Source organism: Perognathus longimembris, chromosome 3, assembly GCF_023159225.1.
Source record: "Perognathus longimembris pacificus isolate PPM17 chromosome 3, ASM2315922v1, whole genome shotgun sequence".
NCBI classification, from domain to species: domain Eukaryota; kingdom Metazoa; phylum Chordata; class Mammalia; order Rodentia; family Heteromyidae; genus Perognathus; species Perognathus longimembris.
The window spans coordinates 50,306,904-50,334,660 of record NC_063163.1 but is presented as its reverse complement, the minus strand read 5'-3'; the positions used below and the strand labels follow the sequence as shown (position 1 = coordinate 50,334,660).

At 38.2% G+C, this 27,757-nt stretch overlaps 1 protein-coding gene across 2 annotated transcripts in view; it reads right to left on the bottom strand.

Moving 5' to 3' along the window:
- Positions 1-27,757, bottom strand: part of Dclk1 (doublecortin like kinase 1) — a 327,731-nt gene that overhangs the window by 283,367 nt on the left and 16,607 nt on the right. For both annotated transcript variants that reach the window (XM_048341504.1, XM_048341503.1), the window contains exon 3: positions 20,986-21,332. In XM_048341504.1, the coding sequence (XP_048197461.1) occupies positions 20,986-21,332 (347 nt within the window). The remainder of the gene's footprint in view (positions 1-20,985; positions 21,333-27,757) is intronic.

Here is a 27,757-nt window from a genome sequence, read left to right as displayed (position 1 = left end):
AAGCAAGCCTGGAGTTCAAGCCTTAGTACTGGCCAAATAAATAAATAAAACTACAGAGCTTCAACCGGACACTGGTGGTTCATGCCTGTAATCCCAGCTACTTACAAGGCTGAGATCTGAGGATCACAGTTTGAAGCAAGTTCGGGAAGGAAAGTCTGTGAGAGTCTTATCACTCAGAAAAAGCTGGAACTTGACTGTGGCTCAAGTGGTAGAGTGCTAGCCTTGAACACAGAGAGGCTCAGGGGCACCTCCCGGACCTGAGTTCAAGCCCCAGGCAAAAAACAACAATAAAAAACCTCAAAACCCAAAAAACAAAAAGCAAAAACTACAGTTTTTCCACACCAGAAATGTCAGTATTTGGGAGGCACATAAAGGAAGATTAAGAATTAGAGGCGAGGCCAACCTTGGCTATACAGAATTAATTGATTTGTGTTGATTGATTACTGGAATTATATCTTCTAAATAAAATCAAAACCATATAATCTCCAAAAAAAGAGAGAATTAATAACTAAAAGCCAATTAACCATTTTGTTGATTCTCTTGCCTTATATCAACCCATTATCAAAAACTCTTTGGTACAAGGAGATCAGGAAATATACCCCACCTAAAGCTAATGAACCAACCACTAAATGGGCAGGGGAGATAAGTAGAGGCTTCTCAGAAGAACTGGTAAGAATGGCAATGAAATTTATGAGGAAATGCTCATCATTTCTGTTCATAAAGGAAATGAAAATCAGTGGGGCTAGGAATATGGCCTAATGGCAAGAGCATTTGCCTTGTATACATGAAGCCTTGGGTTTGATTCCTCAGCACCACACATATAGAAAAGGCCAGAAGAGGTGCTGTGGCTCAAGTGGCAGAGTGCTAGCCTTGAGCAAAAAGAAGCCAGGAACAGTGCTCAGGCTCTGAGTCCAAGCGCCAGGACTGGCACAAAAAAAAAAAAAAAGGAAATGAAAATCAAAACCACTCTGAGATTCCATCTGACTCCAATTAGATTGGCCAAAATCATGAATTCAAACAACAACAAATGTTGTCAAAAATATGGGAGAAAAGGAACCCTATTGCAATGTTGGTGGGAATGTAAACTAGTACAACCACTCTGGACAACAGTCTGGAGGTTCCTCAAAAAACTAAACATAAACCTTTCCCTATAATATCACTCCTGGATATCTACCCAGAACATCACAAGCCAGGATATGGTAAAGATCCCTGCACATCCATGTACTTTACTGTACTATTCACAATAGCCAAGTTGTGGAAACAACCCTGATGCCCTACAGTCCATAAGTGGATCCAAACAATGTGGTACCTATGCACAATGGAATTTTACCCATCCATTAGAAAGAATAATATTATGTCATCTGCAGGGAAATGGATAGAGCTAGAATAAATCATGTTAACCAAGGTAATCCAAGCTCAGAGAGATAAATGGTGCATGTTTTCTCTCATATGCATAAGTTAGATCTAAAATACACTGGGACATGCTAAATTATACAGGACTCCAGTCATTCATACACAATGAGACCAAAAGAGGATACTATGAAGAGAGGAACACAAATGTGCAATGCCTGTGTACATCTGACCATGCAAAATAACATGGAGATGAACTCCAAGAAATGGAAAAAAAGAGGTTTTCCTTTTCCTTCTTTGTTGCTGTTTCGGTTTTCTTTTCTTTTGGCCTTGTTTGTTCATTCATTTCTCTTTAGGAGGGTAAGGACAACGCCACAGAAATGGAGGGACAAAGGATAAACAAATGCAGCAATGGAACTGACTAGATAACTTGTGGGTGGGGGATAGGAAGGAGAAACTGGGAGAGAGCAAGGGAGGGGTGATGTTGTCCAAAAAGAAATGTATTCATTACCTGACCTGTGTAACATCAGTTTTATAAAACCTCTTTAGTACTTCAGATGAGCATGTCACCAAGAAGGAAGTACAAAAGGGGAAAAGACTCAGGAAGCAATCTCAGGACTTCACTAACCTCAGAATTGTGCCTAGAAATGAGCTCAGAGTCTTTGACTCTCAGCCAGAGGCCAGCTTCTCTTTCCTCCTGGTGAGAAGCCTTCCAGGGGAGATCAATTCTTGTTTTTGGTTCAGAGAAGTCCTTGGACACGGAAAGAAAAGGTGAATATACATGGAATATATACACACTTGTCTGTAATCCAAAAGCCAGCAGCCTCCCATCATTGATTTGCAATGGCATTCAGTGGTGACTGAATGAACAGAACCTCCCAGGTGCAGCTACACTATACCTCAGGAAAGTGGAATTCACAATCAAGTCACTTTCTTGAGAAGGAAGAAAGAGGTAATTGTCCTCAAAGCTCTCAAATAGCAAAGCTATGAGAGGCCAAATGGGAAAAGCACTCTAAGAGACAGAAGTAGAGAGATTATAAAATACATTCTAAAACTATTGGATCTCATCCAAGAAATAGCCAAAGCTTATATGCACCGTATTTCAATGATTAAAAGAAAAGCAGAAGACAGCTTTAAGTATGATAATAGCATTTGAAACTTACTAGGCCTATCTATAGTGTTTGGGACTATAACAAAGGACATAATGACCAAAAATAAAGAGCAGACTTCTGGGGCACTAGTGGCTAGTAATCATTATTTTTTCTCACTATGGACATGAAGGGTTCTTCTCTATAAATACCCAAGTCTGGAATTAACTTAGAAGCACTGACCACCATAGTTGTACAGAGTGTGAAGGTCACAAGTGGTTCACTGTACTGAAGCTGTACTGTACTGCATTATCTTCCCTCTCATATCACATAAAGTGACCCACTGTCTCCCAAGATGAACTATGGAGGAAGAGATCACAGTGCAGGGGAAAGAGGACAGACTTGAGCTTGGCACCAATAGCTCACGCCTGTAATCCTAGCTACTCAGGAGGCTGAGATCTAAGAATGACTATTGGAAGCCAGCCCAGGCAAGAAAGTCCCTGAGACCCTTATATCCAATTAGCTTTCAAAAAAAGGGGGATTGACTTGGTGAATCTATGATTATAAAGATGACTCTGGGTAGAGAACATTGTGAATAGAAAAATGAGGCTTACATTTAAAAAGCAGATTGGCAGTTCATGGGCTGGGGTGAAGCAGAGATGAAAGGCAAATGGGAGGAGGATACAACCTACGTGGAAGTGTTCCTCCAGTGTGCAGAGGTGAGGTTGCATGACGTTATAAATCACTTACTGATAGATTTACAAAAACTACATGTTAGCCTGGCACTGGTGGTTCCCATCTGTGATCCTGACTACTCAGGAGGCTGAGATAGGAGGACTGAGCTTCAAAGCCAGGAAAGGTTGTAAACCTCTTCTCACCAACAACTAACCACAACAGGCCAGAAGTGGTGCTATAGCTTAAGCAAGAAAGTTCTAGCCTTGAGCAAAATAAAGCTCCAGGACAGTGCCCGGGCCCAAGGTCAAGTCCCAGGACTGGTGCCTGGCACACGCACACACACTCAAGACTGTATGTTATGGCATGAAAATAATACCTTAGTAAAACTGCAATCAATTTTTTTTTTAGTTTCAAAGCCATTATGTTTGAAAATTCCACAATAGTCTGCCTCCATACAAGAGACAAGTGACTTTACAAATGTTCTTTGAAAAAGGAACATTCTTTTATCCATTGTTGAAAATATAAATTTTGTTTACAATCTTAAATGTCTTAATGTCACCACACTACTCTGAATAGATTGATTTTACCATCATTAACAATCCAAAGCAAAAGAAGTCGTCTCAGTAGCTCTCTCAACACGGCCTACTCTTTTGGCCAGTGGCACATTTACATTAATTTGCTTAAATACTAACAGATCACCAGAATTTGGTCAATTTAAAGAAAAATTACTTTTAAAGCCCAATAGGTTCAGCAGTGGAGTCTAATTCTTTGAAAATGAAAAATATACTTATTAGTTTTAGTGATTTAAAATGTTTTGAAAACACTATGAAAGGTCAAGGATGGCACCATGGGAAGAATATCAGTCTGGGATGGGCCTAGTGGATCGCACATATAATCACCTCAGGAGGAATTGGAAGACTTGGGTTCTAGGTCAGCCTACCCACACACAAAAAATTCTGGAGAGACACCATCTCAACAAATAGCCAGGCATGGTGGTTCAAACCTATAATCTCAGGTGTACAGAGGCATGGCTAGGAAGACAATGATCTAAGACCAGCTTGGTTTTTTAAAAAGTCTGAGGCTTGATTTGAAAGCAACTAAAGCAGAAAAGGACTTGGGTTGTGGCTTAAGTACTAGAGCATCTCCCTAGCAAGTACAAGGCTCCAAATCCAAACCCTGGTACCACCATAAACAAAACCAAGACAAACCAACAAAGCAACAATAAAAGATGAAAAATATCATATGTGCCCCAACTGAGTACTACTAGTGACATAAGCCAGTTCCCCTTCTCCCGTTTTTGCATCTGTAAAATAGAAATAACAATAGTATTTATCACATTGTGCTGCTACTATGGTAAAAGACAAAGGAGTAACAAATGAAATTTAGTGAGCATTCAAAAGATTCTAGGTGCTAGTCCACTCTGGTCAGTTACTATCCCTAGGTGGGACAGGAGGCTTTTGGAACTGGAGGTATGGCTAAAGTGACAGAATAACAGCCATGACAGCTCAAGGACCTTGAGGTCAAAGCCTAGTACCAGCACAAGAAAAAAGCAAAATGCAAAGATCCACTGGTAGGAGGATGGGGGGAGGAGCTGCATGCATGCATGCATGTACCTGTGGGCAAACACGCACACACACCCATCCTAGGGGTTAAACTCAGGGCCTGGGCTTTTTATCTTTGAGCTTTTGTGCTCAAGGCTAGTATTCTACCATTTGAGCCACAGCTCCTCTTTCAGCTTTTTGGTGGTTAATTGGAGATAAGAGTTTCGTGGACTTTCCTGCCTGAGTTGGCTTTTGAACTGTGATCCTCAGCCCTCAGTCCCCTGAGTACCTAGGATTACGGGTGTCTGCCACAGGGTTCCAGCTGATAAGAGGATTTTATTCCCTTTTCTAGCCTCACCCCCAGGGACACACCAGCCCTTTACCTCCTTGGAAAGCTAATTCCTCAGCAGTATTCATGCCAGCTGGACAGAATGTTTCCAGCTGTTGTAACAGAAACATCTTCCAACTCTCCATTCATTACACAACAGCACAGAGATATGCTAAATCCTCTCCTCAGCTGATATCAATCCAAATTATTAGGCAAATCAAACAACAACAAAAAAGACATATGAACAGAATGCATATATATGAGAGACATTTACACAGGCCCTTCTAGGTGAAAGTTGCACCTAGAGAAAGAGATACTCAATAATTGGCACACTTATGGAAGACTTCATTTCCCACCCCCACCCCCGCCCCTTTAAAAGAAGTAAGCTTAAGGTCTGGGAAACAGTGGTGCTAATAATATTGCTGAATCTAAAAATGGATTCACATCCCCAGAGGCTGTTCTTGTGCCCTGACATACATGTAGGTGAATGTGAGCCTCCATCCCCAAGGTCAAGTTTTCATGCATTTGGATCATCTCATAAGGTGTTAAAAAAATAACTTCCATTTCACTTTGACTGCTGAGAGCAAATGAATGGTGACTTCACAGAGCTGATTGCCAATACACCTCCAAGGGAAAGTTCAGCTGATGAGGCCAAAAGCTAGTACATTTCCCGTTTAGGCTGAAATCTAAAATGTACCACAAGCTGAGAACACAGGGACTCATGTTAATGGAAAGCCATTTACTAGCCTGCTGGTACAAATGTAAGCTTTTTATTTGCTTCAAATTAGGATTGCATTAGACGTACTAGTAACTAAACTCTAATTGTAAAAATGCCATTCAGCTATTTAAAAGATAAAAGTAATGTTGCTTCAAAATGTTTCACTCCAGACCAGTGGAGTGTTCTAACCTTTCCAAATAAGATATCATCTATAAACCATCTCCTATTTAAAGGGATCTTGACATGGGAAAAATTCCTACCTAATGATTCGATTGTAAAGAATCCTTCCCAATCTTACCACTACCCACTGAGAGGAAGCCAGGATTTTTAATGCCTGGGCAGAGCCTCGTACAGAAATCTTATTTTTTTTTGTATCACATTGAAACTCCTTTATATGATTAATTTATACTAATGTTTTAAAAAGAGACTATGTGTTGAACCAGATAACACAAATCATTCAATGCTTTATTTTCAAAGGATATCATGTCTAAGAATTATGAAGAAAAATTTCTTATTTTCTTTTCCTTTGACCCAGTGAATTTACATTAATCTTTATTTATAGATTTTTACGGATCTAACAAAAAGTGCAAGAACATAATTGATAGTTTTCATCTAAATTTAGGTTAAAACACTAACGCATGCAATCCAGATAGAAAGGGTGTGAAATTTGATCCAGTTTGGCAAAACCAAAGACTAATCCACAAAGGGTCCATCTACCTAACATACATAATACTAGGTCTTTGCTTCCATGTTCTTTATCACCATTGAACACTTGTATAAAAAAATAATGTTTGGGACTACTCTATCAAAACGTTTGATATCTTCCAACCAGAAGTATCTCAGAGGAATGGTAATATGATCCTTTCATCATACCATATGATTTTATAAAGCTAATAATTGTCATCAAATGCAACAAGAATTGGATAAATGGAAGTATATTTTAAATACACAGTGATTAAATCTATCCATTACAGGAAATGGAAATAAAGGAAACATTTTTTGTTGTTGTTTGGGTTTGTTCTTTTGCCAGTATTAGAACATGAACTCAGGGCCCCAAGCTCTCACCAGGCCTTTTCACTCAAGGCTGACACTCTACTACTTGAGTCACATCTCCACTTCCAGGAAGGGTTTTTGCTAAAACAAGAATGGTGATGTTTCATGAACAAAATGACCAACATTCCCATGCCATTCCTTCTTCAGAACACCAGTTCCAGAAATGGCCTGAGAAATACGGAGACAATTTCACTTTTCATAGTAGCATCTATCCATGAATAGAAATGAAGCCATGAACAAGGTCTTCATTGATCAATCCACTTCCTTCTAGGGCTTATTATTTTTTCTCCCAAGTTGGAGCCATATCATCAGAGATAGAGTTGACCTTCCTGTTTGTAAAAGTCCCTGTTGATGGGGTCAGAGGGGTCACTGTATGGCTGTTTGCAAGTCCTGTCTGCTCTAATGGTGTGCAATCACTGCCAGCTCCCAAATCAATTAAGTTGATGAAACCCTTCTCTGTCTTTTGTGTGTGTTTCAGCACTGTGGTTTGAACTCAGGGCTTCACGAGAGTATTTCTTTTTGCAAGGATGTCTCTCTACCATTTAAATGTCTCTCTGCCATTTAAATGCTGGTTAATCAGAAATAAAAACTGAAAGGACTTTTCTAGCTGGGATAGTTTCAAATAAAGATCCTCAGGTCTCAGCCTCCTGACTAACTGGAATTACGGGTATGAGTACTAATGCCCAGTCTTTCCTCTTTTACTTTCTGTACTACATATGAGAAAAACATTCACACATTAATGAAGATCCATTGTACTCACAAACTGACATGTTGAGTTGAAATCCCCATTGTACACCTATTTAAAGATAATAAAACTAAAAACAAGATTAAAAAAATAAAACCACTCTAATTCTGATTTCTAGGAAGTTACTTTATACCAATTTACTATATCCACTGTTGTCCTCAATAGCCAAGTTAGTGATGCTCTGTCTATTACATCCCTAAGCATGCAGGCTGGGAATTTTCTGCCAAAGCTGGCCCATCCATAGCCTGCACTCATTACAAGTGTTCTTATGTTCATTCTAGGCATCTTCATCATTGGGAATTATCTCATGCCGAGGGACTGTACCTTACAACAGATGAAAAATTAAAACCAGTTCTTACATGAACAATTTTAGTGACTTCTAATCATCCTCACGGAAGATTTCCAGAAGATGCATAAGGAAAACATTCTCCTGGTGTGATGTATGGAATGAAGAATACAGACATCTCACAGCATGCCTATGGACTTTGTGGCAACCACATACACGAATCTTTTCTGCAAGATCAGCACTTCTTCAGCCTCTCTTAACCTCCACTTATTTCCCATACAGGAAGTCATCCATCCTCCATGGAAGCTGGAATGCAGTGAGAACACATTTCCTACTAATGGACTGGCTGCTTTCCAGAACATTGCTGCTGGCAGTCATATCTTGCCACCTGATGTTAATATTGGCATTGAGGGGATGATGATGAAATTGCTAAATCAGCCACAATTAATGTTTAAGTCCATCTACCATGCAGCATGGTTGGTAGTATAGTTCAGGAATACAGTGCTTAGGATACACAAAGACCTGAGGTTGATCTCCAGCACTGCAAAAATAACAACAACAAAAATCTCTCATGTAACAGTCAACTTGAGGTCTTTAGAGTTTGTTGTTCCATTCAGGCTACTTAGGCATCTGGGCTGTACTTCTCTAACTTCAGTGTGAATATGGATCACTTGAGATTCCTGAAAAAATGTCCATTCTGATCCAGTGGGTCGCAGTGCAGCATAACAGTCTACATTTCCACATGTTACTACTAGTGGCACCATGGCTACCATCTCCTGACACTCTCTTAGCACAGCTTTTAATAACATAGAATCACATTTCTGCTGATGGTGGAATTCTTGATAATCTATTTCTGTTGTATAACATGTTACCAGCTTCCTTCCTGCCACTCAGAAGCAGCCTGAGAAATAAAATACCTAAGGGCTTAGGGTATAGCTTAGTGATCCAGCACTCCTTACAATCTGCGAGGCCCTGGATTTGATACCCAGAACTACAAATAAAAAAATAAGTAGAATGCCTTTCCTACTTTTTAAAACTAATGCTTATGGTAAGTTACTTTCTTCCTGGAAGATTTCCTATAAAATAAAATCCCACTTTTATCTTTCTGGAGGCCTAGTGTCAGTTTAGACTACAGCCCTCTATGGAGAAGATAAATAAGGAGTGTAGAAAGTTCTCTATAGTAACGTGCCTGGCCCTATAATTTCGAATTCTACCTTCCAGAATCTGAGCCGCAAGTTAAAACCAAAAGAAGTCCTTTAGAAAGCATTAAGCAGCAAAGGAGGGATGCTGAAAATAATAAAGTTGATGAAGTAATATCTTTTCTCTCCAAGTAGTTTGGGCTTGTTCTGCAAGTACATAAATAATTATAAAAGTTGTGCACTGGAAAGGGGCCTGGTGTTTCTTCCTTCCCTCAGGGAGAATCTCATAAAGGAGCTTGGTGACTGTACCACAACTGACCTAAGAGCCTAAACTACCTGGCATTTATGGAATAAGACTAGACTTTTAAAATCAAACAGGATTTGAAAACTGTAAAATAATTTTTTTCTAAGAGGATTCCAGAGAGTGAACATGAATTCTGAGATGCAACCGCCAATCACAGATGTTCCTTAACTTATTGTTAAGTTGAAAAAATCAGTTGAAAAAGCATTGGATTCACCTAACCTATTTATCAACCCAGTCCATAGCACAGTCTAGATTGGGTCATCTCAGGATCATATGTCTTCTCTCAACCCATGACCATATAGCTTCCAGGACCAGAGCCTGCAAGCTCCCATTGCATACATATCTTTTACATACCATGGCAAGTAAAATTTCTTTGTCACTGGGAAGTCTTGGTAATTGTGTCCAGTAAAAAATTTCTCAAGAATAATTTTTTGCATCTAGAATATCCTGTTTGCATCTAGTCTGACTCTGGAGCACTATTGCATCTACCTTAAGTCAGCACAGACAGAAGTTCTACAGAGACAAAAGGTACACAGGGAAGCTGGCTTCAGAAGACTGTTATTACTGTGTAATAACAAAGATAAGAGAGAGGATTGCTTAGTACAAGTTACCAGCAAGAAACCAAATTGCATACAGTGTTGTTATGAAGGGAAAATGGTAAAAGACATGGACCAAAACATGAATGAGATCTAACTTATCAATTAATTTATGGGCAATTCTCATTTATCTTAATATTTTCTCATTTGTTCAAAAATTCTTTACATTGATTGCATATTAATTTCAGGGTGAGAAAAGCTAATTAAAAATTAAATCTCCCATCTGTCCTTTTATTTCTACAGCATGTTGTTTACAACATAGTTCAGTTTTAAAATTGGGTTTTTAAAGTTCCACTTAATTTCCAAAACAATCATCTTTCATTTAATTTCTGAAACAACCATCTTTCATTTAATTTAGTCTCAAATATTTGAAGTAATCAGGAAAATCTGGTGTAGCATATTGTACTAGACCACCACAAATGCCCCCTGAATCCTATATGTTTGTGTCTCAGCAATACTTGAGCCAGATGCTTTTCATGAGAATATCTTTATTGGCTCCTTACCAATTTTTAAATCCACAGAATCTATAAATCTTTATTCACTGGATGGCTAAGGCCATGTCAGGAAAGTGCAGAGCAATTCATCTCACTCAGAGGGTAAGATTTTTCTAGCAGAATACCTATTGTTCTCCCACAGGTTAAAAAAAGTTTTCAATAGCCAAAATGCTCCCAAATTGGCAGATGAGTTGGTTTTGCTTTTTAATTAGTTTAGAATCTGTTATGAAGCAGGAGTTCAAGCTAGAGAACACCACCATGATGAGCACCATATAGTCTGTAATTAACACTGCCGACAGCACTTTTGTGCTTACATTTATACTGGGTGGCTAACTCATTTCCTACATGGCCATGGCCTCTATGTAATTTTCAGGCACTAATGTGCTAATGCAAAGAGGACAGTCCATGGAAAACTGGTCAATTATCCAGTCACTTAATCATCCAACTGTTAATTGAGCAAGTCTTTACCTATTCAGAGGCCAATTCCCCAGGCTCATTCTGCAACACCTGCAAATAGAAACAGGCATGGCAGAGGACCATCACTGGGAAGAACTGTGGAGCTATGCACAATGGACAGTGAATGGACCCCAAGAGAGAAAGTTGTCAATTCAACATAGGCAAGTAAGATATTTCATAAACAAAGTCATCTTAGCAGAGTCTTGATTTGAAGTGCTGTGGTGATAATTCAATATGATTGTACAGAATCATGAATGCAATGAACTCCAGTATTCTAGTAACTAGCACAGTGCTGGGAACAGAGGAGGAATTCAACAAATGATAGTAATAATAATATTAACTCCACCTTATGGGTGGAATAAATATTCAATACATTCTTCAAGGAATTTCTTGTGCAATTAATGAAGTAAATGATATCTAGGTTGCATTCACAACCTACTCACAATAAATAAGATCATTAGATGAGCACCGATAATGACCATGTACAATAGAAATATTGATTTAGTTACAATGGAAACAATAAAAAATGGCTAGTTTGACATGCATGACAATAATACAACTAAAAGTATACTGTGTGTGTGTGTACTTATTTTGAATTCAGTGCCTAGTCACTGTCCCTTAGCTTTTTTCAATCAAGGCTGGCACTCTATCACTTGAGCCACATCACTACTTCTGGCTTTTTGCTTGTTAAATGGAGATAAGAATCCTACAGACTTTCTCGCCCAGGCTGGTTTCAAATAGCAATCCTTAAATCTCAACCTCACGAGTAGCTAGGATTACAGGCATAAGCCACGACTGCTAGCCACACAAGTAAACTTTTAAGGAAGTCTGAACTATGAAGGCCAAAGGAGGAGGCCTAATAAATACAGGGGACCTGCTGTGTATTAAGCAGAGCCTATAAATTTGTACTTTATGAACTACATGATGAGGTATGAATAATCATTTTTTTGTTAAAGAAGGGGAAACAGATTCAGAGTTAATGTCTCTTGCCAATGGTCACAACATCGTTGAATGTTAAAGGCAGTATTTAGTTTTATAAATGTCTCAACTGCAAATTTCATGCTCTTTTCATTCCACAATGATGCATCTCAATGTGAAAAAGATAGTTACACAAAGGAAAAAATGATTGGTCCTTATTAAGGGGTACTTTTAAGTAGTGAGTTCCCGTGGCCCATTTAAAATATACTCTTCTTTCAAAAACCCTAAAATACAACTGAACCCTCAGCTTTTCAGTTGTAACAATGAACAATAGTTAGCAACCAATGACAATGTTTAATTCATTACAGGGATTTTTTATTTTAATTTACATAATTATTGATAAAGCAAGCATTGCTGTCCTTTTCTGATTATACATGAGATGGAACTATATCATAAAAGCAACTGTTCTCTCTGGGTGTAGAGGAGAGAATTGAACTCAAGTCTGTTAACCTAGAAAACCAGTGTTCCTCTGCATCATGTTCCTGATTATATCTGTTTACATTGCAGCATACAGAGCATGGTTAGCCTTCACTAATACAAAAGGTCATTAAACTTAATTAGTAAGCTGGAAAATTGGTCAGCTTTCCATGATAAAGACCTGAGGTAATCAACTTATAATGAGAAGAGGGTTGTTTGGGCTCAGTGTGGGAGTCTTGTCTGGTACCATTGCTTTCAGGGTAATTGGAGGAGGAAGGGAAGAAACAGGAGAGGAGAGCCAGTGCATCATAGCCGGAAGCATGTGGTCTGGTCAAACCAGAAAGTGAAAAAATAAAGAAAAGAAGAAGGGGCTGAGTTCTCACAATCCCTTTAAATCTCTCACAAGCCTTACCTCAGAAAGCTACCACCACCTCCCACTAGTGCCAAGGTAGGACTCTGACAAATGGGCCTCTCAAGAACATTAGAGATCTAAACCACAGCAAGTGGGGAAATGAACTTCATATTCTAAGCTCCAATGAGAAACCTCCAAGTAGATTTTTTTCAGACTGAACTGTAAGCCTGGAACCCAGCTGTCATGAAAGCTGGAGTTATGCCACCATCACAATATGCTCCAGGGCTCAAAGGCCAGTTCAGGCTCCCAGCCAGCACCAAAACAGCAGAAGTCACCACAAAGAGGTGATTTCAAAACAGTCTTCTCCAAGTATCCAAAGTGTCCTAAGCATACTCGACGGACAGCTTCAGGAAATATGTCTTCAATCCTGCAGTGCAACGCTTGGAGAACTCAGAATTCATATTGTGAAAAACTGACTTCTGCTAAAACTAACTCTGTTTATAATAGACATTACTGCAGACAATCACAACTGATTACATTGTCAGGGGAATTCAGACTACAGGAACAGGATTTTAACTCTTCCTGAATTTGCAGAAATTAATATCTCAAAATCCTGATTATCCACCAAAGATATAAACGCTAAACACTTGAATTCTCCAAGTGATGCTTTGTAATTATTTTAAGCTCCTTTTTCTTTGAAATCAGCTAAGATATTTAGACCTGCTCCCAACTCTATTAAATCATGTGGATGGCTTAACAGGTGATCTGAGTACTTGTAGAAATTTTAAATTTGACATTTTAAGACAAAAACTAAATTATCAGTACCAGCTTTTTTTAATCTTAACTGAAAACTTTTTCATCCATTTTTACAACATAGATAATGTATCACATAATGCTGAAAACTTGTCTACCAAAATGAGCTATCTACCAAAACTTGTCCACCAAAATGTTAGCACTGTCCCAGAAAATCTTTTTTTTTAAATAAAAAAAGGAAAAATGCTATGGTTATCTACAGCTTCAGAAAATCTCCTTCTGGGGTCCAATCAATTCCTATCATATCTTCAGATCCCTACTTCTTATTTAGAATCATTTGCTTTTTATATGTTCTGTTTCAAACAACTGTTGTACATAGCCAAGGTCAGATGTTAAAAATAAAGTTTGCCACATCTTTTAGCAAGTAATAAGATACAATTCTAAGATCGTTAAATGCCCATGTACACATTATGTTTACTTCAGATTAAAATATTAAAAATCAAAAGGAAAAAATTAAAGACCATTTTAGTATATGATTCATAAATTCATATTGCCATTACAGCTTCCTTTATTTCAATAAACTCCTACACTAATCTGCAAAAAGAAGTGGCTATAACATGATTCATTTGCAGAAATGTTTGGATCTTTATGTTTATAATTGGTGGTGGGAATTCAACAATACAAAGATACAGAGCTGGACGCTGGTGGCTCACACATGTAATCCAAGAAGCTGAGATCTATGAGAATGTTGAAAGAGGTGACATCGATCAAGATACACTGTATATATAAACTGCTTTGTTAAGTGGCAACTCCTTTTGTAAAGCTACTTCAAGATATGGAAGGAAAGGAGGAAGGGAGGAAGGGAGGGAAAGAGGGAAGGAGGGTAGGAGGGAGGGAAGGAAGGAAAAGGAAGCGGTGGCAGAAAAGTCCCTAAGACTCTGAGTTCATGCTTAGTACCAGTGCTGTGTGTGTGTGTGTGTGTGTGTGTGTGTGTGTGTCGTGTGTGAATACACACATAGAAGAAAGCTAGGAGAATGTCTTAAGTGGTAGAGCATTGCCTAGCAAGCCCATCCCTGAGTTTAGTCCCTAATAATACACACACACACACACACACACTATAAAAATGTAACTAATTTATTGACAGTTACTGAGTTCCTCAACATGGCAGCTATGACACCTGTTCTCATTTTAGTGTCTAAATCAATTTTCCTGTACAGTAGTTCCACTTAACTGTGGGGCATGGGCTCTAAAATGCCTAGTAAATTCCCAGTATGGCAGATATCCATATATATATATATATATCATATATAATTTTTCATACGTACCTAAGATGAAGTTTAATTGAGAAATTAGGCACAGTAAGGGATTAATAACTAATGATAAGATAGAATAATTATAACAATATCCTCTAATAAAACGTATGTGATGTTGCTCCCTCTTTCTCTCTCATTCTCTTTCTCTCTCTTGCAAAATATGGAATTTTCCATTGAATATTTTCAGACCACAAATGATCACTGAAACCAAAGCAAAATCACAGATAGAGAGAGGAGTTTGGCATCTCAACCCAGTGATCTTTCCCTAATATGGAAAACTCCAGGAATCAAATTGTGCACAGTAGCATGCTCCCAGTGGTAGACTTTGGAAAGTGGGTGGCTTATGTGAAATGTCTTTTAAGATAAAGATATAACATCCCCGAGTTTTTCCTTTACTTCTTAAGCATGCGGCAATGTTGTCTACATCTTAATGTCAAAGGGTAGATAAAATGGGGCAATACCTATATATTCTACCTGAAGAACAATCCAGTAGGTCATCATATTTCAGAGGGAAGGGGAATCATTGACAAGTGTCTTATCAATAATTTTTACAGGATAAATTACCTGCCCAGGCCTTTGCTGTTGTTAGGCATGCTACTCTTTGTGTTTCTAAGGAAGGATTCAATAAGCAGACTTAGTAACTGTGGAGGCCAGATTTACTTTTCCATAAAAGGCTTTGAGAGCTATGTAAGGGTATCTCTATAGCAAATCTTGTACCTTTGGGGATTATTTTAATCATTTAAAAATAGTCATACCCCAAATGACTCCAGGAACAGCCACTTGACAGCTTAGTGAATAAGTACAGCCGCGCTGTCCAGACCCGCACTGTGGCAAGAGGAAGAGATTCTCAACCTTGCACATCCTTTCAGTTATGCAGAAAGGGGGCATAGTTTCAACCATTAACAAATACCCTCTTTTGCTTATGGAAGAGTCTTAATCAAGACCCAGATAAATAATAACAAGTCAGTAAAAGTGGGGGCATAGCAAATGCATCCTTGAACTCCCCAGCTATGTCGGACAAGAGCAGCCAGCAAGCCAGGTGCCAGTGGCCTGTAATCCTAGCTACTCAGGAGGATCGCTGTTCAAAGCCAGCCCAAGCAGGAAAGACCATGAGACTCTTATCTCCAATTTACCAACTGAAAACCAGAAGTGGTACTGTGGCTCAAGTCATAGAGAGCTAGCCTTGAGCTGAAATGCTCAGGAACAGTACCGGGATCCAGAGTCAAGCCCCAAGACCAACAACAACAAAAAGATCCAGGCTCCTTGATACCATGGTGAAGGAGGAAAGAGGAAAGATGATGGCAAAGTTCATATGGACTCTCTGGTGTTTCTGAATGAGGAACGAACTGTCGGTCATTAGAAAGGACTTGCTCACAACCAGGTTGCTCATGAGCCACCAGAGGCCTCTTGGCCAAATGCAACTTTTGCAAAATCTTTACCTATGTGGTACAGTACTTCTTTATCTCATGCTGGAATTATCAGCAAAGAGCCATGAGATGAACTCCTGGGTTGGGGCTTAATGCAGACCCAAGAGGCAACAAACAAAGGCGCCATGTGGTAGTAGGAATGAGTGAACACACCATGTGGTCTGTGCCCTCCAGTGGCCACCTCCTCTGTGTAGCAAGTTAAACTGCAGGTGCAAGCTTTCACCATTTCCTAGTTAAAAACCCCAGTATGGACCGTTTCCAACCAGGGACCATCTGCAGGCTGCCCGAGGTAAATGTGAAAAGCTTGAATCATTCTCACTACTCACTTACCCAAAGCACTCAAGTTAGTCACTGTTCAAATGGTCCAATTCTTTAATTCAAGAAAATCCCTTTAAATGTGAACATTAGGTTCTCCATAAATCTTAGGGATTAGATGTATAGGCTCAATTAAGCTTACAAATATATGTGTATGTTATATATATATATATTTACATATATAAATGTATATTTGTATGTACATACATATGGCTATATATATTTATAAATGGCTCAATGAAGCTATAAAATATGTGGCTCAATTAAGCTATAAAATAAATGAAGAGGGAATGTCAAGGGTAGTATCCTGTTAGCATCACACAGATCCCAATGCCACCACAGGCAGAATAAGATGTCACCCCATTGTGCTAAGCATCATTCTACAGGACAGGGTAGAGGAAAACGGCTTTGTCCACAGAGGATTACCAATCTTAGTCTTTGCCAGGCTGTCAAAAAAATTCTACTTGAAGTAACTGCTTATGGGGCAGATTTCTTTTTTGAACTGGAATAACTCCAAAGGCTCCTGGGGTCCACAAAGAAGCATTTGTTTAGAAACCCAGGCAAAAAAGTTTTTATGTTCTTTCCACTTTGTCATCTAATGCCTCTGCAACTTGGCAATTCCTGCTATGAAGAAGGCATGCCACAGTAGGAGATGCCATAGCAGCAAATGGTGTGCTTGACAGAAACCGTGAGGTGCAACAGTCAGCAGAATGGTTGCAGAACACACACACACACACACACACACACACACACTTGTATGTGTGTGCATATATATACATTTCACTATGCATATATACATATTTCTGCTAGTCTCATAAAACTTGCTTTTTCTGATATGTATAGACATTCACACACATACACACACATATTAGAAGACTTAGAATTGATACTCCTTGAACAAATCACTTGTGCTATAATTTGAATCTTGTAGATCCCCAAAAGCATGTTTCTGTGGTGGTCCTGGGAATAGAACTCAGAACTAGACTGGTGCTCTGCTATTTGAACTATTGTACCAGCAAAAACCCATTCTGAAAGGTTTGATCCCTAGAGTGGAGCTATCAGGAGGAGGTTGGATGGTGAAGAGGCGAGGCTTAATGAAAGGTCTTAAAGGGGGCTGTGGAACCCTGACCCCCTTCCTCATTTTCTTTCATTTCCTTCCACGAGATAAATGATTTTACTTGCCAAGTGCTCCTGCCACAATGTGCTACCTCACCACAAGCCCAAAGATATCACGAACCCCCAAAATTGTGAACCAAAATAAACATCTTTCTGTGTATAAGTTAATTATCCCATGTGATACTGACAGAGCAGACTATGACAACTCCCTTGGAAATTCTTCCACAGTGCATTTCTGTATGTTCACTAGTCTTCTGTGCTACCAGCCCAAGCTCTGAAGTGATATCAGTTCCAAATCCAGATCCACCATTTCTGGTATCTTCCTCTTGAAATGGGGATAATAACCTAGCCATTATAAGGGTTAAACACGTTCATAGATGCAAAGCACTTAGAATAATGTCTGATAGAGATGCTACCATTATCATTATTACAGTACAAAATTCTTTCCCTGTACTATCATGCTCAATCCCACAAGTACTTTATTAAATAGGAGTCTTACACTTATGCATAGTTTACTGGTGAGTTTAATGAGTTTTATGTGCTATAAAAAGAATCATACTCTAAATGATCCAACATTTGAATCCAATCTTTTGACATTAAACCTGAGATTCTTTCCCATTATCTTGGATTATTTACATGTAAAACAAAGAAAAAATAACCATTATAAAATATTGACACTAGATGAATTCAGAAAGGAAGAAAACAACTAGAGAACATTGTTTTTTGTTACAAAATGCTATTCATAAGAGTCTATGATAAGTTATTACAATAATGAAAGATTAGTTTTAAAGTTAGTATATAATTATTTGGGGGGGGGGGCTGGGGATATGGCCTAGTGGCAAGAGTGCTTGCCCTGTATACATGAGGCCCTGGGTTCAATTCCCCAGCACCACATATACAAAAAATGGCCAGAAGTGGAGCTGTGGCTCAAGTGGCAGAGTACTAGCCTTGAGCAAAAAGAAGCCAGGGACAGTGCTCAGGCCCTGAGTCCAAGCCCCAGGACTGGCAAAAAAAAAAAAAAAGTATATAATTATTTGGAATACTCAGAATTTTTTAAATGAGAAGAAGAGAAGAACTCACATATTCATCATCCTAAATTTTACTTTTTATGAAAACTAGGCAAACTCTCATCTAGGTAAGTACTCTGCCACTTGAACCACATCCCAGTGGTAAATCCCCTTCATGAGAAAACTCAGTGCATGAAAATCCAAAACTGCGTGATAGTTGGGTAACTCATTAGGAAAAGAACCAGGAAATGACTCAAAGATAAATATGAAGCTTGCCATTTATTGCTACAGTAATTCACAAGCCAGCAGAGTCTTTGTGGTCACAAATATATTGGTAAGATTCAAGTCATGCCTCTTAGGTCTACTATTTTGAAAATCTCATTGCTAGGATTCCTTGTCCACATGCAAGTTTTATGAGATAAGCAGAAGTGTGGTCGATGTAAATGAACAACTGGTGTGGATGCTTTCTTTCCTAATGAATTTTATAAAGTTAGAACACTCAAATGGATCCTGGGGGGGGTGGAGAGGAGCTGATTCTTTCATAACTAACATTCTTTCTGGTATTGGCATCTATTCTACTTCATAAAGTTTGTCTGAGACTTCAAGAACTGTCATCTTTATTTAATGAGATCAATCTCTTCATTTGCAAGCCTGGTTTTAATTTTTAGGATGAATTCTAATATGAATCTTCCAAATTGCCCCTTAAAAAAATCACCACAAAAGAGGCAACCAATGGCTCATGTCTGTAATCCTAGTGACTCAGGAAGATGAGATCCAAAGGATCATGATTCAAGACCAGCCCAGGAAGAAAGCAGAGCTAAAGGCATGGATCAAGTGGTAAAGTACTAGTCATAAGTAACTAAGCCAAGCAAGCACAAGTCCCTGAGTTCAAACCTCAGTACTGGCAAAAAAAAAAAATCAAAAAACATTTCAATAGCCATATTTAAAGTTCTATTTCAATAAAAAGTGTTAAATGCTATATATGATCATCTTAAATGAAAAAATAATGGCACTTAAATCATGTTGGGAATGTGGTCTGTGTCATCTTTAATTTCTCTCACATCAAGATCTGTCAAACTTCATCAAAAGTCCACAGGAGACCCTGACAGGTAAGACTTCCTTTCTATTCCTTGGCCCAGCTCACATGAAACTATCCACTCAGCCACATCAACAGATGTGCATTCTCATTTTAATTCTGAAATTATGTTTAAATACAAGATGAATAATGTTCCAGGCCCCTTGAACCCAGCCAAATAGAAATATGCCATTGCTTAGCCATATGTTTTCAAACCCATAAAACTTAAATAAATCTCACCAGTTAATATTCCTGAGACATAGAATCATATATATATATATATATAATTTAGATCAAAAATGGATTTGACTTTTCTCACAGGTTACCTCTGCAACTCAGTGATGCATAAGGCTATAAGATATAGGGCTACTGAAGACAGAGGATTGAAAAACACCATTATGTTAAGCAAATAATAACTGAAAAGTAGAAATCCCAAGTCATTGCCTCATCTTCAAAAATAGCCCTTTTTTCTTCCTATGTTCCCATCATTAGTCCTTCACACTGACCATGGACAATCAAAAGATTAACAAGTACGTTGTTATTTCCAATGAACTATGTGAAATTATTATTTTTCTTCTGTCCATCTTCCCTATGACTTAGCCCCTGTTGTCACTGTATTAGATTCTGGTACCCTGGATATTTTATATATGTCTGTCTGAATTAGGAAAGGGAAGGGGAATATTAAAATAGTGAGACAAAGGGTAAAAGGCAAACCAATGCAACAGCAATACTTACAAGACAATATGTTGTAAAATAATTATACAAGTGGAGGGCATTGGGGAGGAGGGAAGGTGGGAGAAAAATGAGGGAGGGGGTAACAAGTTGGAAAAGAAATGTACTCAGTACCTAATGGATATAACTGTAACCCCTTGGTACTTCACACTGACAATCAAAATTAAAAATTAGGGCTGGGGATATAGCCTAGTGGCAAGAGTGCCTGCCTCGGATACACAAGGCCCTAGGTTCGATTCCCCAGCACCACATATACAGAAAACGGCCAGAAGTGGCGCTGTGGCTCAAGTGGCAGAGTGCTAGCCTTGAGCGGGAAGAAGCCAGGGACAGTGCTCAGGCCCTGAGTCCAAGGCCCAGGACTGGCAAAAAAAAAAAAATTAAAAATTAACAAAAGAGGGGCTGGGGATATAGCCTAGTGGCAAGAGTGCCTGCCTCGGATACACGAGGCCCTAGGTTCGATTCCCCAGTACCACATATACAGAAAACGGCCAGAAGCGGCGCTGTGGCTCAAGTGGCAGAGTGCTAGCCTTGAGCGGGAAGAAGCCAGGGACGGTGCTCGGGCCCTGAGTCCAAGGCCCAGGACTGGCCAAAAAAAAAAAAAAAAAAAAAATTAACAAAAGAGTTTAACAAGTACAGGCTTGTGACATAGACATTAGGAAAATGTCTACCAGCCACCTGTACCTCCAGCTCCCTGTTTGATTGGCATCCTACCACACATCACCCTTACCTGTTTCCCATCCAAGGTATACAGGCGTTTCACCACTCCCGAATCCAGCTTGATGGCATCAGTTATATCAGTGAGGACCTGCTCGAAGGAATGAGCTGTCTTCTTGTTCAGCAGAATCCTTACAGCTTTCCGTGGCTTCACCCCACTTCGGATGATGGTGACCAGCTTGGGCCGAATGAAATCCTTATTCTCTCGCACTTCTGATGGGCTCCCTTTGGCCGTGGCCAGTGAAGACACTGCCCTGGAGGCTGAGGTGGTCTTGACATTCACTGACCAGTTGGGGTTCACATTCTTGGTATACTCCAGTTTCTTGAAGGGCTCAATGGAGCCGCACACATAGCTCTCTCCTGAAGAAGAGAGAATGTTTTAAATTCCCACCGATGCAAATTCTTTTTCTTTCTACATTCACTTGCAGTTATTTTTCTTTTCTTTTCCTGCAGAGTATGATCTAGCTGTGTTTTTTTTAATGATGGAATATGCATTGTATATATAAACTGATTTGGTGTATGGTAACCCCTTTGTACAACTACTGAAAGATAATAAAATGTAATTTAAAAAACAATAGAAGTGTGATGAATAATGAATACAAAAATAAAAATAGCTGACTTCTACTGTGGTTCTCCGAGCCACAGACTGACATCTTGGGAAGAAAACAGATCTTCATTTATTCATTTTCAAGTTGCGACTACAAATATTGGTGTGACTGAACTGGCCTCAAAAAGGTATGAAGTTAAATTTTAAAATGGTAGCTATTCTTTGAGGCTTAGAGATAAACTACCTTTGCCACGTAAGATAATTTAAAATTTAAAAATGGATCCAAACACAGTTTCTTAAAATAGCTATATAATTTATAATTTTGATGAGAGTGTAATACTACAAATTCTATAAGGTCAAGTAAAATTCTGAAAGCAAGCAAAATAACCACCCTTCCTTACTCTAGCATCTACACAGAGCATCCCATAGTGAGCCACACAACTGTTGACAGGTAAAAGATTTAGAGAATGTTCAATATTCAAACTTTAGCTACATAAAGTGGCTTTAAAATAAATATCATTTTATGATGGCTGTAATGAAAATCTTTTCATGAAAATAGCCTTAAGTATGGTGAGATGCAGATTATTCACGAAAGAAAGCAACATGTGTACCAAGAGATGACAAGTTGCAAAGTTACTAATTCTAAATACAGATTTCATAAAGTTAAGGTGAAACATCTTGAAATGGAAGGTCTTATATTGTTTCTCTTCTGAAAATGTCTTTATAATTTCAGACAAAGTGAGCCAGGCCTAACTCAACACAACTCTTGTCCCAGTTTGAAATTAACAATACAAGCAAACAAGGCCACAGAATCAAGTACCAGCATAAAAATAACTGAACCTGAGTTTAAAAAAATAAAAACAATAGTAAGGCATGTTATCCAGTATTTCTTTTGCAAATTAAGAAAGCATTTCACTCTAACATGTATACTTATACATTACATTGCCCTAGAAGTTATATACTAGTACACATTTAACTGGCCTCCTTTCTCTCTACCTGGCAGATAACAATTCGTTCCAACTATATTTTCCCCAGGAGATATGGGGGAAGTGAAACAGAAAGACATAGAAGAGTGGAAGAAGGAAAGGGAGATAGTAACAGAACAGTGATGCTTTTGAAGGCTAGAAGGATGTTGTGAATGTGTCACTAGGAACAAATTCATTAGAAATTCAGTCTCAAGGCTGCCTCTCCAAGCATTGTGGCCTTGGACAAGTCCTTTAGGTTTCCTGAAGGGTAGTTTAATCAACTGTCAAATGAAATCTCAGTAGGTTTTAAGAGGGTCAAATTAGACAGTAGAAGGGTTATGGATATCACACAATGGAAGAGTGCTCTCTCAGCACATACAAATCCTTGGAGCGGATCTCCAGGACACCCCCCCCCCCCCGCCCAACTAAACAGCAGAGAACAAGGTGTTCTCAAATGCATAATTACTATGCAAGTAAAAATAGCCTGAAGAAACAGAACCCTTGTTTTACATTAAGTCTGAAAGGGAAATTAAAAGCAAAATGACCTGATATCAGGATCAGGCCTTATAATGTGATATTGTTTCTAAACATAGATACCAGTAGCCATTACACTGGATCTATCTTAATGAAATGTCCCCAAAAGCTCATAGTCCATAAGTTTATATACTAAGGTAGTAATTCAAAAACAAAATAAAATATAGAGTTGTTAACACTTCAACAACCTTTTTAACTTCTGAAGAAAATAATAAAATAAGGAGTCTTAAGAATAAAACAATGTTGAGTGTATTTGTTGAATGTATTTGTTGGATGGAAGGAAGAAACATGTTGCTAACATCTTAAGTAACCTACACTGGGAAGTTCTAAAACCATTAAAAATAAAAAAAGTTCTCCGAGACATTTGGTGAAGGTAATTCATCATTTCATTCAAGCAATAGCAGTCAAAAGAAAGGAAAATTAATCAGGCTCCCTTGTCTTGATTACCTCATCAAAAGTTCCATGATATGCCAATGAAGAATAATGTACTAAGAGGAAAGGGAAAAGGAGAAGGTGTTCAAGGTAACAGGGCCACACACCACAGTCACTTAGTCTATGATACAAGTCAAGACTTCAGAAAATACCAAGATCATTTAGTTTATGATTATACATTTCCATGTGAATATGCAAATCACTTTACATTAAATCTTCACATTAAATCACAGTTAAAAACTATTTTTAATCATTATTGGTTAAATCCATGGATATGGAGGGCTAGAAATAATATGCTAATATCAGAAATAATTGTATTAACTAATATGATTGCTGTGAATGGGAAAAATAGCATATTTTTGGTTTAATCAAATAGCTCTGAATATTCTATGTTTAATCTCTGGTGAGACAAAGAGTTAAAAAATCCACTGTAGTCTTGTTCAGAGAATTATCTACAGGTTGCATTCATGTCTTCACACAAATTATATGCCATTGAAAATGACACATAAGACATAATTACTGCAATATACTTTCTCTTACACAAACTATGTAATTCCTGAAGTCTTCTGGAGCAACTTCTATTGTACCACTGAAGTAAAACTAAGCAATCTGGGCTATCCCCAATAGCCCAAAAATTGCTTTAAAAGGTCTTCATTACTAGAATAGGTCAAGTTTAAATGAGGATGGCAAGACTCCAAGGATCATAGATGGGTTAAAAGAAAATGAAAATAACAGAAAGTTTTAATTTGAGATGGTATCAGAATTTTCAGAACATAATGACTTGCTGGTTTGGAAAGTCACTGCCAGGTTTTGTTCTTGTTTCTTTTGTTATCCTGAGACAGGATCCTCTGATGTTGCTCAGGCTGACCTTGAATGTGTTGGCACAAGTTACCTTCCCACCCCAATAGCAGGAACTCTAGATGTGTGCCACAACTGCCCAAATTACCAGTTTTGTTTCAATTTGTTCAAGTCAAAAAATTCCCTGGTAAAACTAATCCTGCACTCAGAATTTAATATTGTAGGAATCTAAGGCACTCTCTATGGCAAAAAGTGCAAACCTTCCAAACTTGCTTTGGTATTTACAAAGGCCAAAAACCAATACTTGCTTTTAAGGAAAGAAAGCGGCAAAGAAATCCATGAATGAAGAGAGGAAGAGGGGAGAGAATTTAGTCATATTATTCAATGCATATCCTATAAAACTAGGAAAATCAAGGGGAGGGCTTGAGTTGAGTAAGATTGGGGAGAATGATGAAAGAAGTAATATCAAGATGCATTGTCTTTATAAACTGCTTTGGTGAATGGTAATGTCTTTGTAAAACTACTTAAAGTAGTAAAAATGTAATTTAAAAAACACAAAGATTGGGCTGGGAATGTGGCTTAGTGAAATGCTTGCATAGCATGCATGAAGCCCTAAGTTTGATTCCTCAGTATCACACAAACAGAAAAGGCAGGAAGTGGCACTGCGGCTCAAGTGGTAGAGTGTTATCTTTGAGCAAAAGAAGCTCAGTGACAATGCCTAGGTCCTGAGTTCAAGCCCCAGGGCTGGCCAAAAAATTCTTCTTTAATTTTTAAAAAAATGCAGATGTTTTTTAGTGTATCACATGCGGTTATTCCTTTTTTCTTCTTTTCCCCTCTCTTTGGTTTTTCCCCCTGTTGTCACTGTTTTTTATTCTGACACTCTTTATGTTATATATAAGTTTATCTGATTTGGGGAATCACAGAAATGATGAGCCAAAGGAAAAAGGGGAACCCAATGCAACAGTGATACTCAAAGACATTTATGTGGAAATGAACTTTATAACTTGAGGGGAAGGGGAATGGAGAAGGAGGGAAAACAGAAGAAGAGGGAATACGTAACACTGTTCGAAAAGAAATGTACTCATTACCTGACTTATGTAACTGTAAGCCTCTGTACATCACTTTTACAATAAAAAAAACCACAATATTTACAAAAAGAAAAAAATGGAATAAAAATTGTTTGAATCTGATCGATACCTCCTAAAGATGTCAAAATATAATTCTTTCTTTCCTGAGAGATTTAAATATTTTCAAAAAGTTTGAGGGTGACATTATATTCATAAAAATGTCAGATTACTTCTAAGATGCTGAAGAGTATATTCTTAATTCCCAAGTAGTTTTGATTGCACCTGTGAAACAACAGCAATCAGCTATGCTCTTGCTTTACAAAAAAAATCCCCCATGAACTTTAAAATTATCCTATTTGCAATTAGTCTTCAAGAGTGAGAGTAAATTTTCTCTTTTAAAGTATCCAGTGGCGTGTACTAGTCCACTGGTTGACTGGGAGTCATCAGCTCTGAAGTTATCTTTCACAAAACTCCACACTGAGGGATTCTAGATGCTTTCCCATTGTCCCTACTATAGAATTGTTCCACTGACTAAGTCATAACACTCATGAATTTACTTATACTACTTGACTTCAGGCTGAAAATTACCTAATCTCCATCCTTCCCATTACTAATGTTAGTGAGATCTGCCTTTAAAAACCCTTTAGCACCAAAGTGTGAGTTGGGTATTGCTGCCTCATAACTGTAATACTAGGTACTAAGGAAGCTGAAGTCTAGAGAATCATGGTTCACAGTCAGCCCAGGCAAAGAAGTCTATGAGACTCCATTTCCAATTAGCTAGCAAAATAGCTGACTTGGAAGCATGGCTTAAGCAGGAGAGCACCAGCTGTGAGCAGGAAAGGCAAGTGAGTGCCATACTCTAAGCTCACACTGCCCATACTATAAAATGAAAAAATAAATAAATAAAAGGCAAAAATGTGGCACATTCAAAACTGAAAGATATCTGTAATGTGTTTCATTTTTACAGAATATAATTTTTTATTTGTATAAAATCATACTTTATTGGGAAATATTTTAAGTTGGTTTTATAATGAAGTTATTGCCTATAAATATTCAAACTTGAAAAAAAAACTATTGTTTTCCATATAAAAGGTACTAATAATATTTTTTTTTACAATATGTTTTCTGGGAATACTTTCTTTTTTTTCTGGGAATACTTTCTAAATCCCACGGATCTCAAGTCACTTTGGGGTCTAATTATCTGTCAGCTTTATGTGTTCTCTAAATCTCTTTAGATATGCAAGTGTTTCAAGTGTTTATTTCACCAAATTATATTTGTTCTCTAGTGACATCTGGTCATATAAAATAACATTTATCGAAATGAACTCTCAGAAATGGAAAAAAGAGGTGGGTTTTTTTCTGTTGTTTTTGTTTTATTTTCCTTTTATCTTGTTTGTTCATTTATCTGTCTTTGGGAGGGGAAGGGAAGGCATAGAAATGGTGGGACTAATGCAGCAGTGTTGCTAGGTACTATGTTGGTGGGGCTGGGAGGAAAAGGGAAAGAGTGACATTGTTCAAAAAGAAATGTACCTGACTTTTATAACTGGAATCCCTCTGTACCCTTTACAATAACAATAAAATGCATAAACAAAAGAATATAAACTTGTTTATTGAAAAGCCTGACAATCTTTACTACTGTAAGTCCATGCTAAATTTATTAAACATTCTGAATGTATGTATACTGAATCTTCTAAACATAACTGAGTGAGTTTAATTGCATGAAAGATTATTTATAAAATAGAATATCATAGAGTACCTTCTGGACATTACACTTTATGACCAACTTAAATCTGCACAGTGACATTTCATAATCTACCTGGAAGGCACCAGTTTTAAGGAGAAGGTTTTCATGGTGCCTTTAAAGAGAAGAAAAAAGAATGCCCAACGGCAGGCCTCGGCTGTTCTTCCATGGAAATCTTCCATAACATAATGGTAAAGATAAATAAACTTACAGAAAATAAATTGAATGTTTCTGTCAGACTTGTGAGAAAATGTCAACTTCTCAACTCCAGAACAGAAAACAACATAAAGAACAAAACTGAAAGCTGGGCACTGGTTGTTCAGGAGGCTGAGATCTGAGGATTGTGGTTCTAAACCAGCTGCAGCAGGAAAGTCTGTGAGACTCTTATCTCCAATAAATTACTCAGAAAAAGACATAAGTGGCCTTCTGCCTTAGGTGGTAGAGTGCTAGCCTTGAGCACAAAGAGGCTCAAGGGACAGTGAACAGGCCCTGAGTGCAAGCCTCAGGACTGGCAAAAAGAAAACGAGAAAAGAAGGAAAGAAAGGAGGGAGGGAGGGAGGGAGGGAGGGAGGGAGGGAGGGAGGGAGGGAGGGAGGGAGGGAGGGAGGGAGGGAGGGAAGGAGGGAGGAAGAAGAAACAATTGAGAGATGCAATTAAAAACTGGTATGTTTGAAAAGTAGATGATCTAAAATTAAATAGGG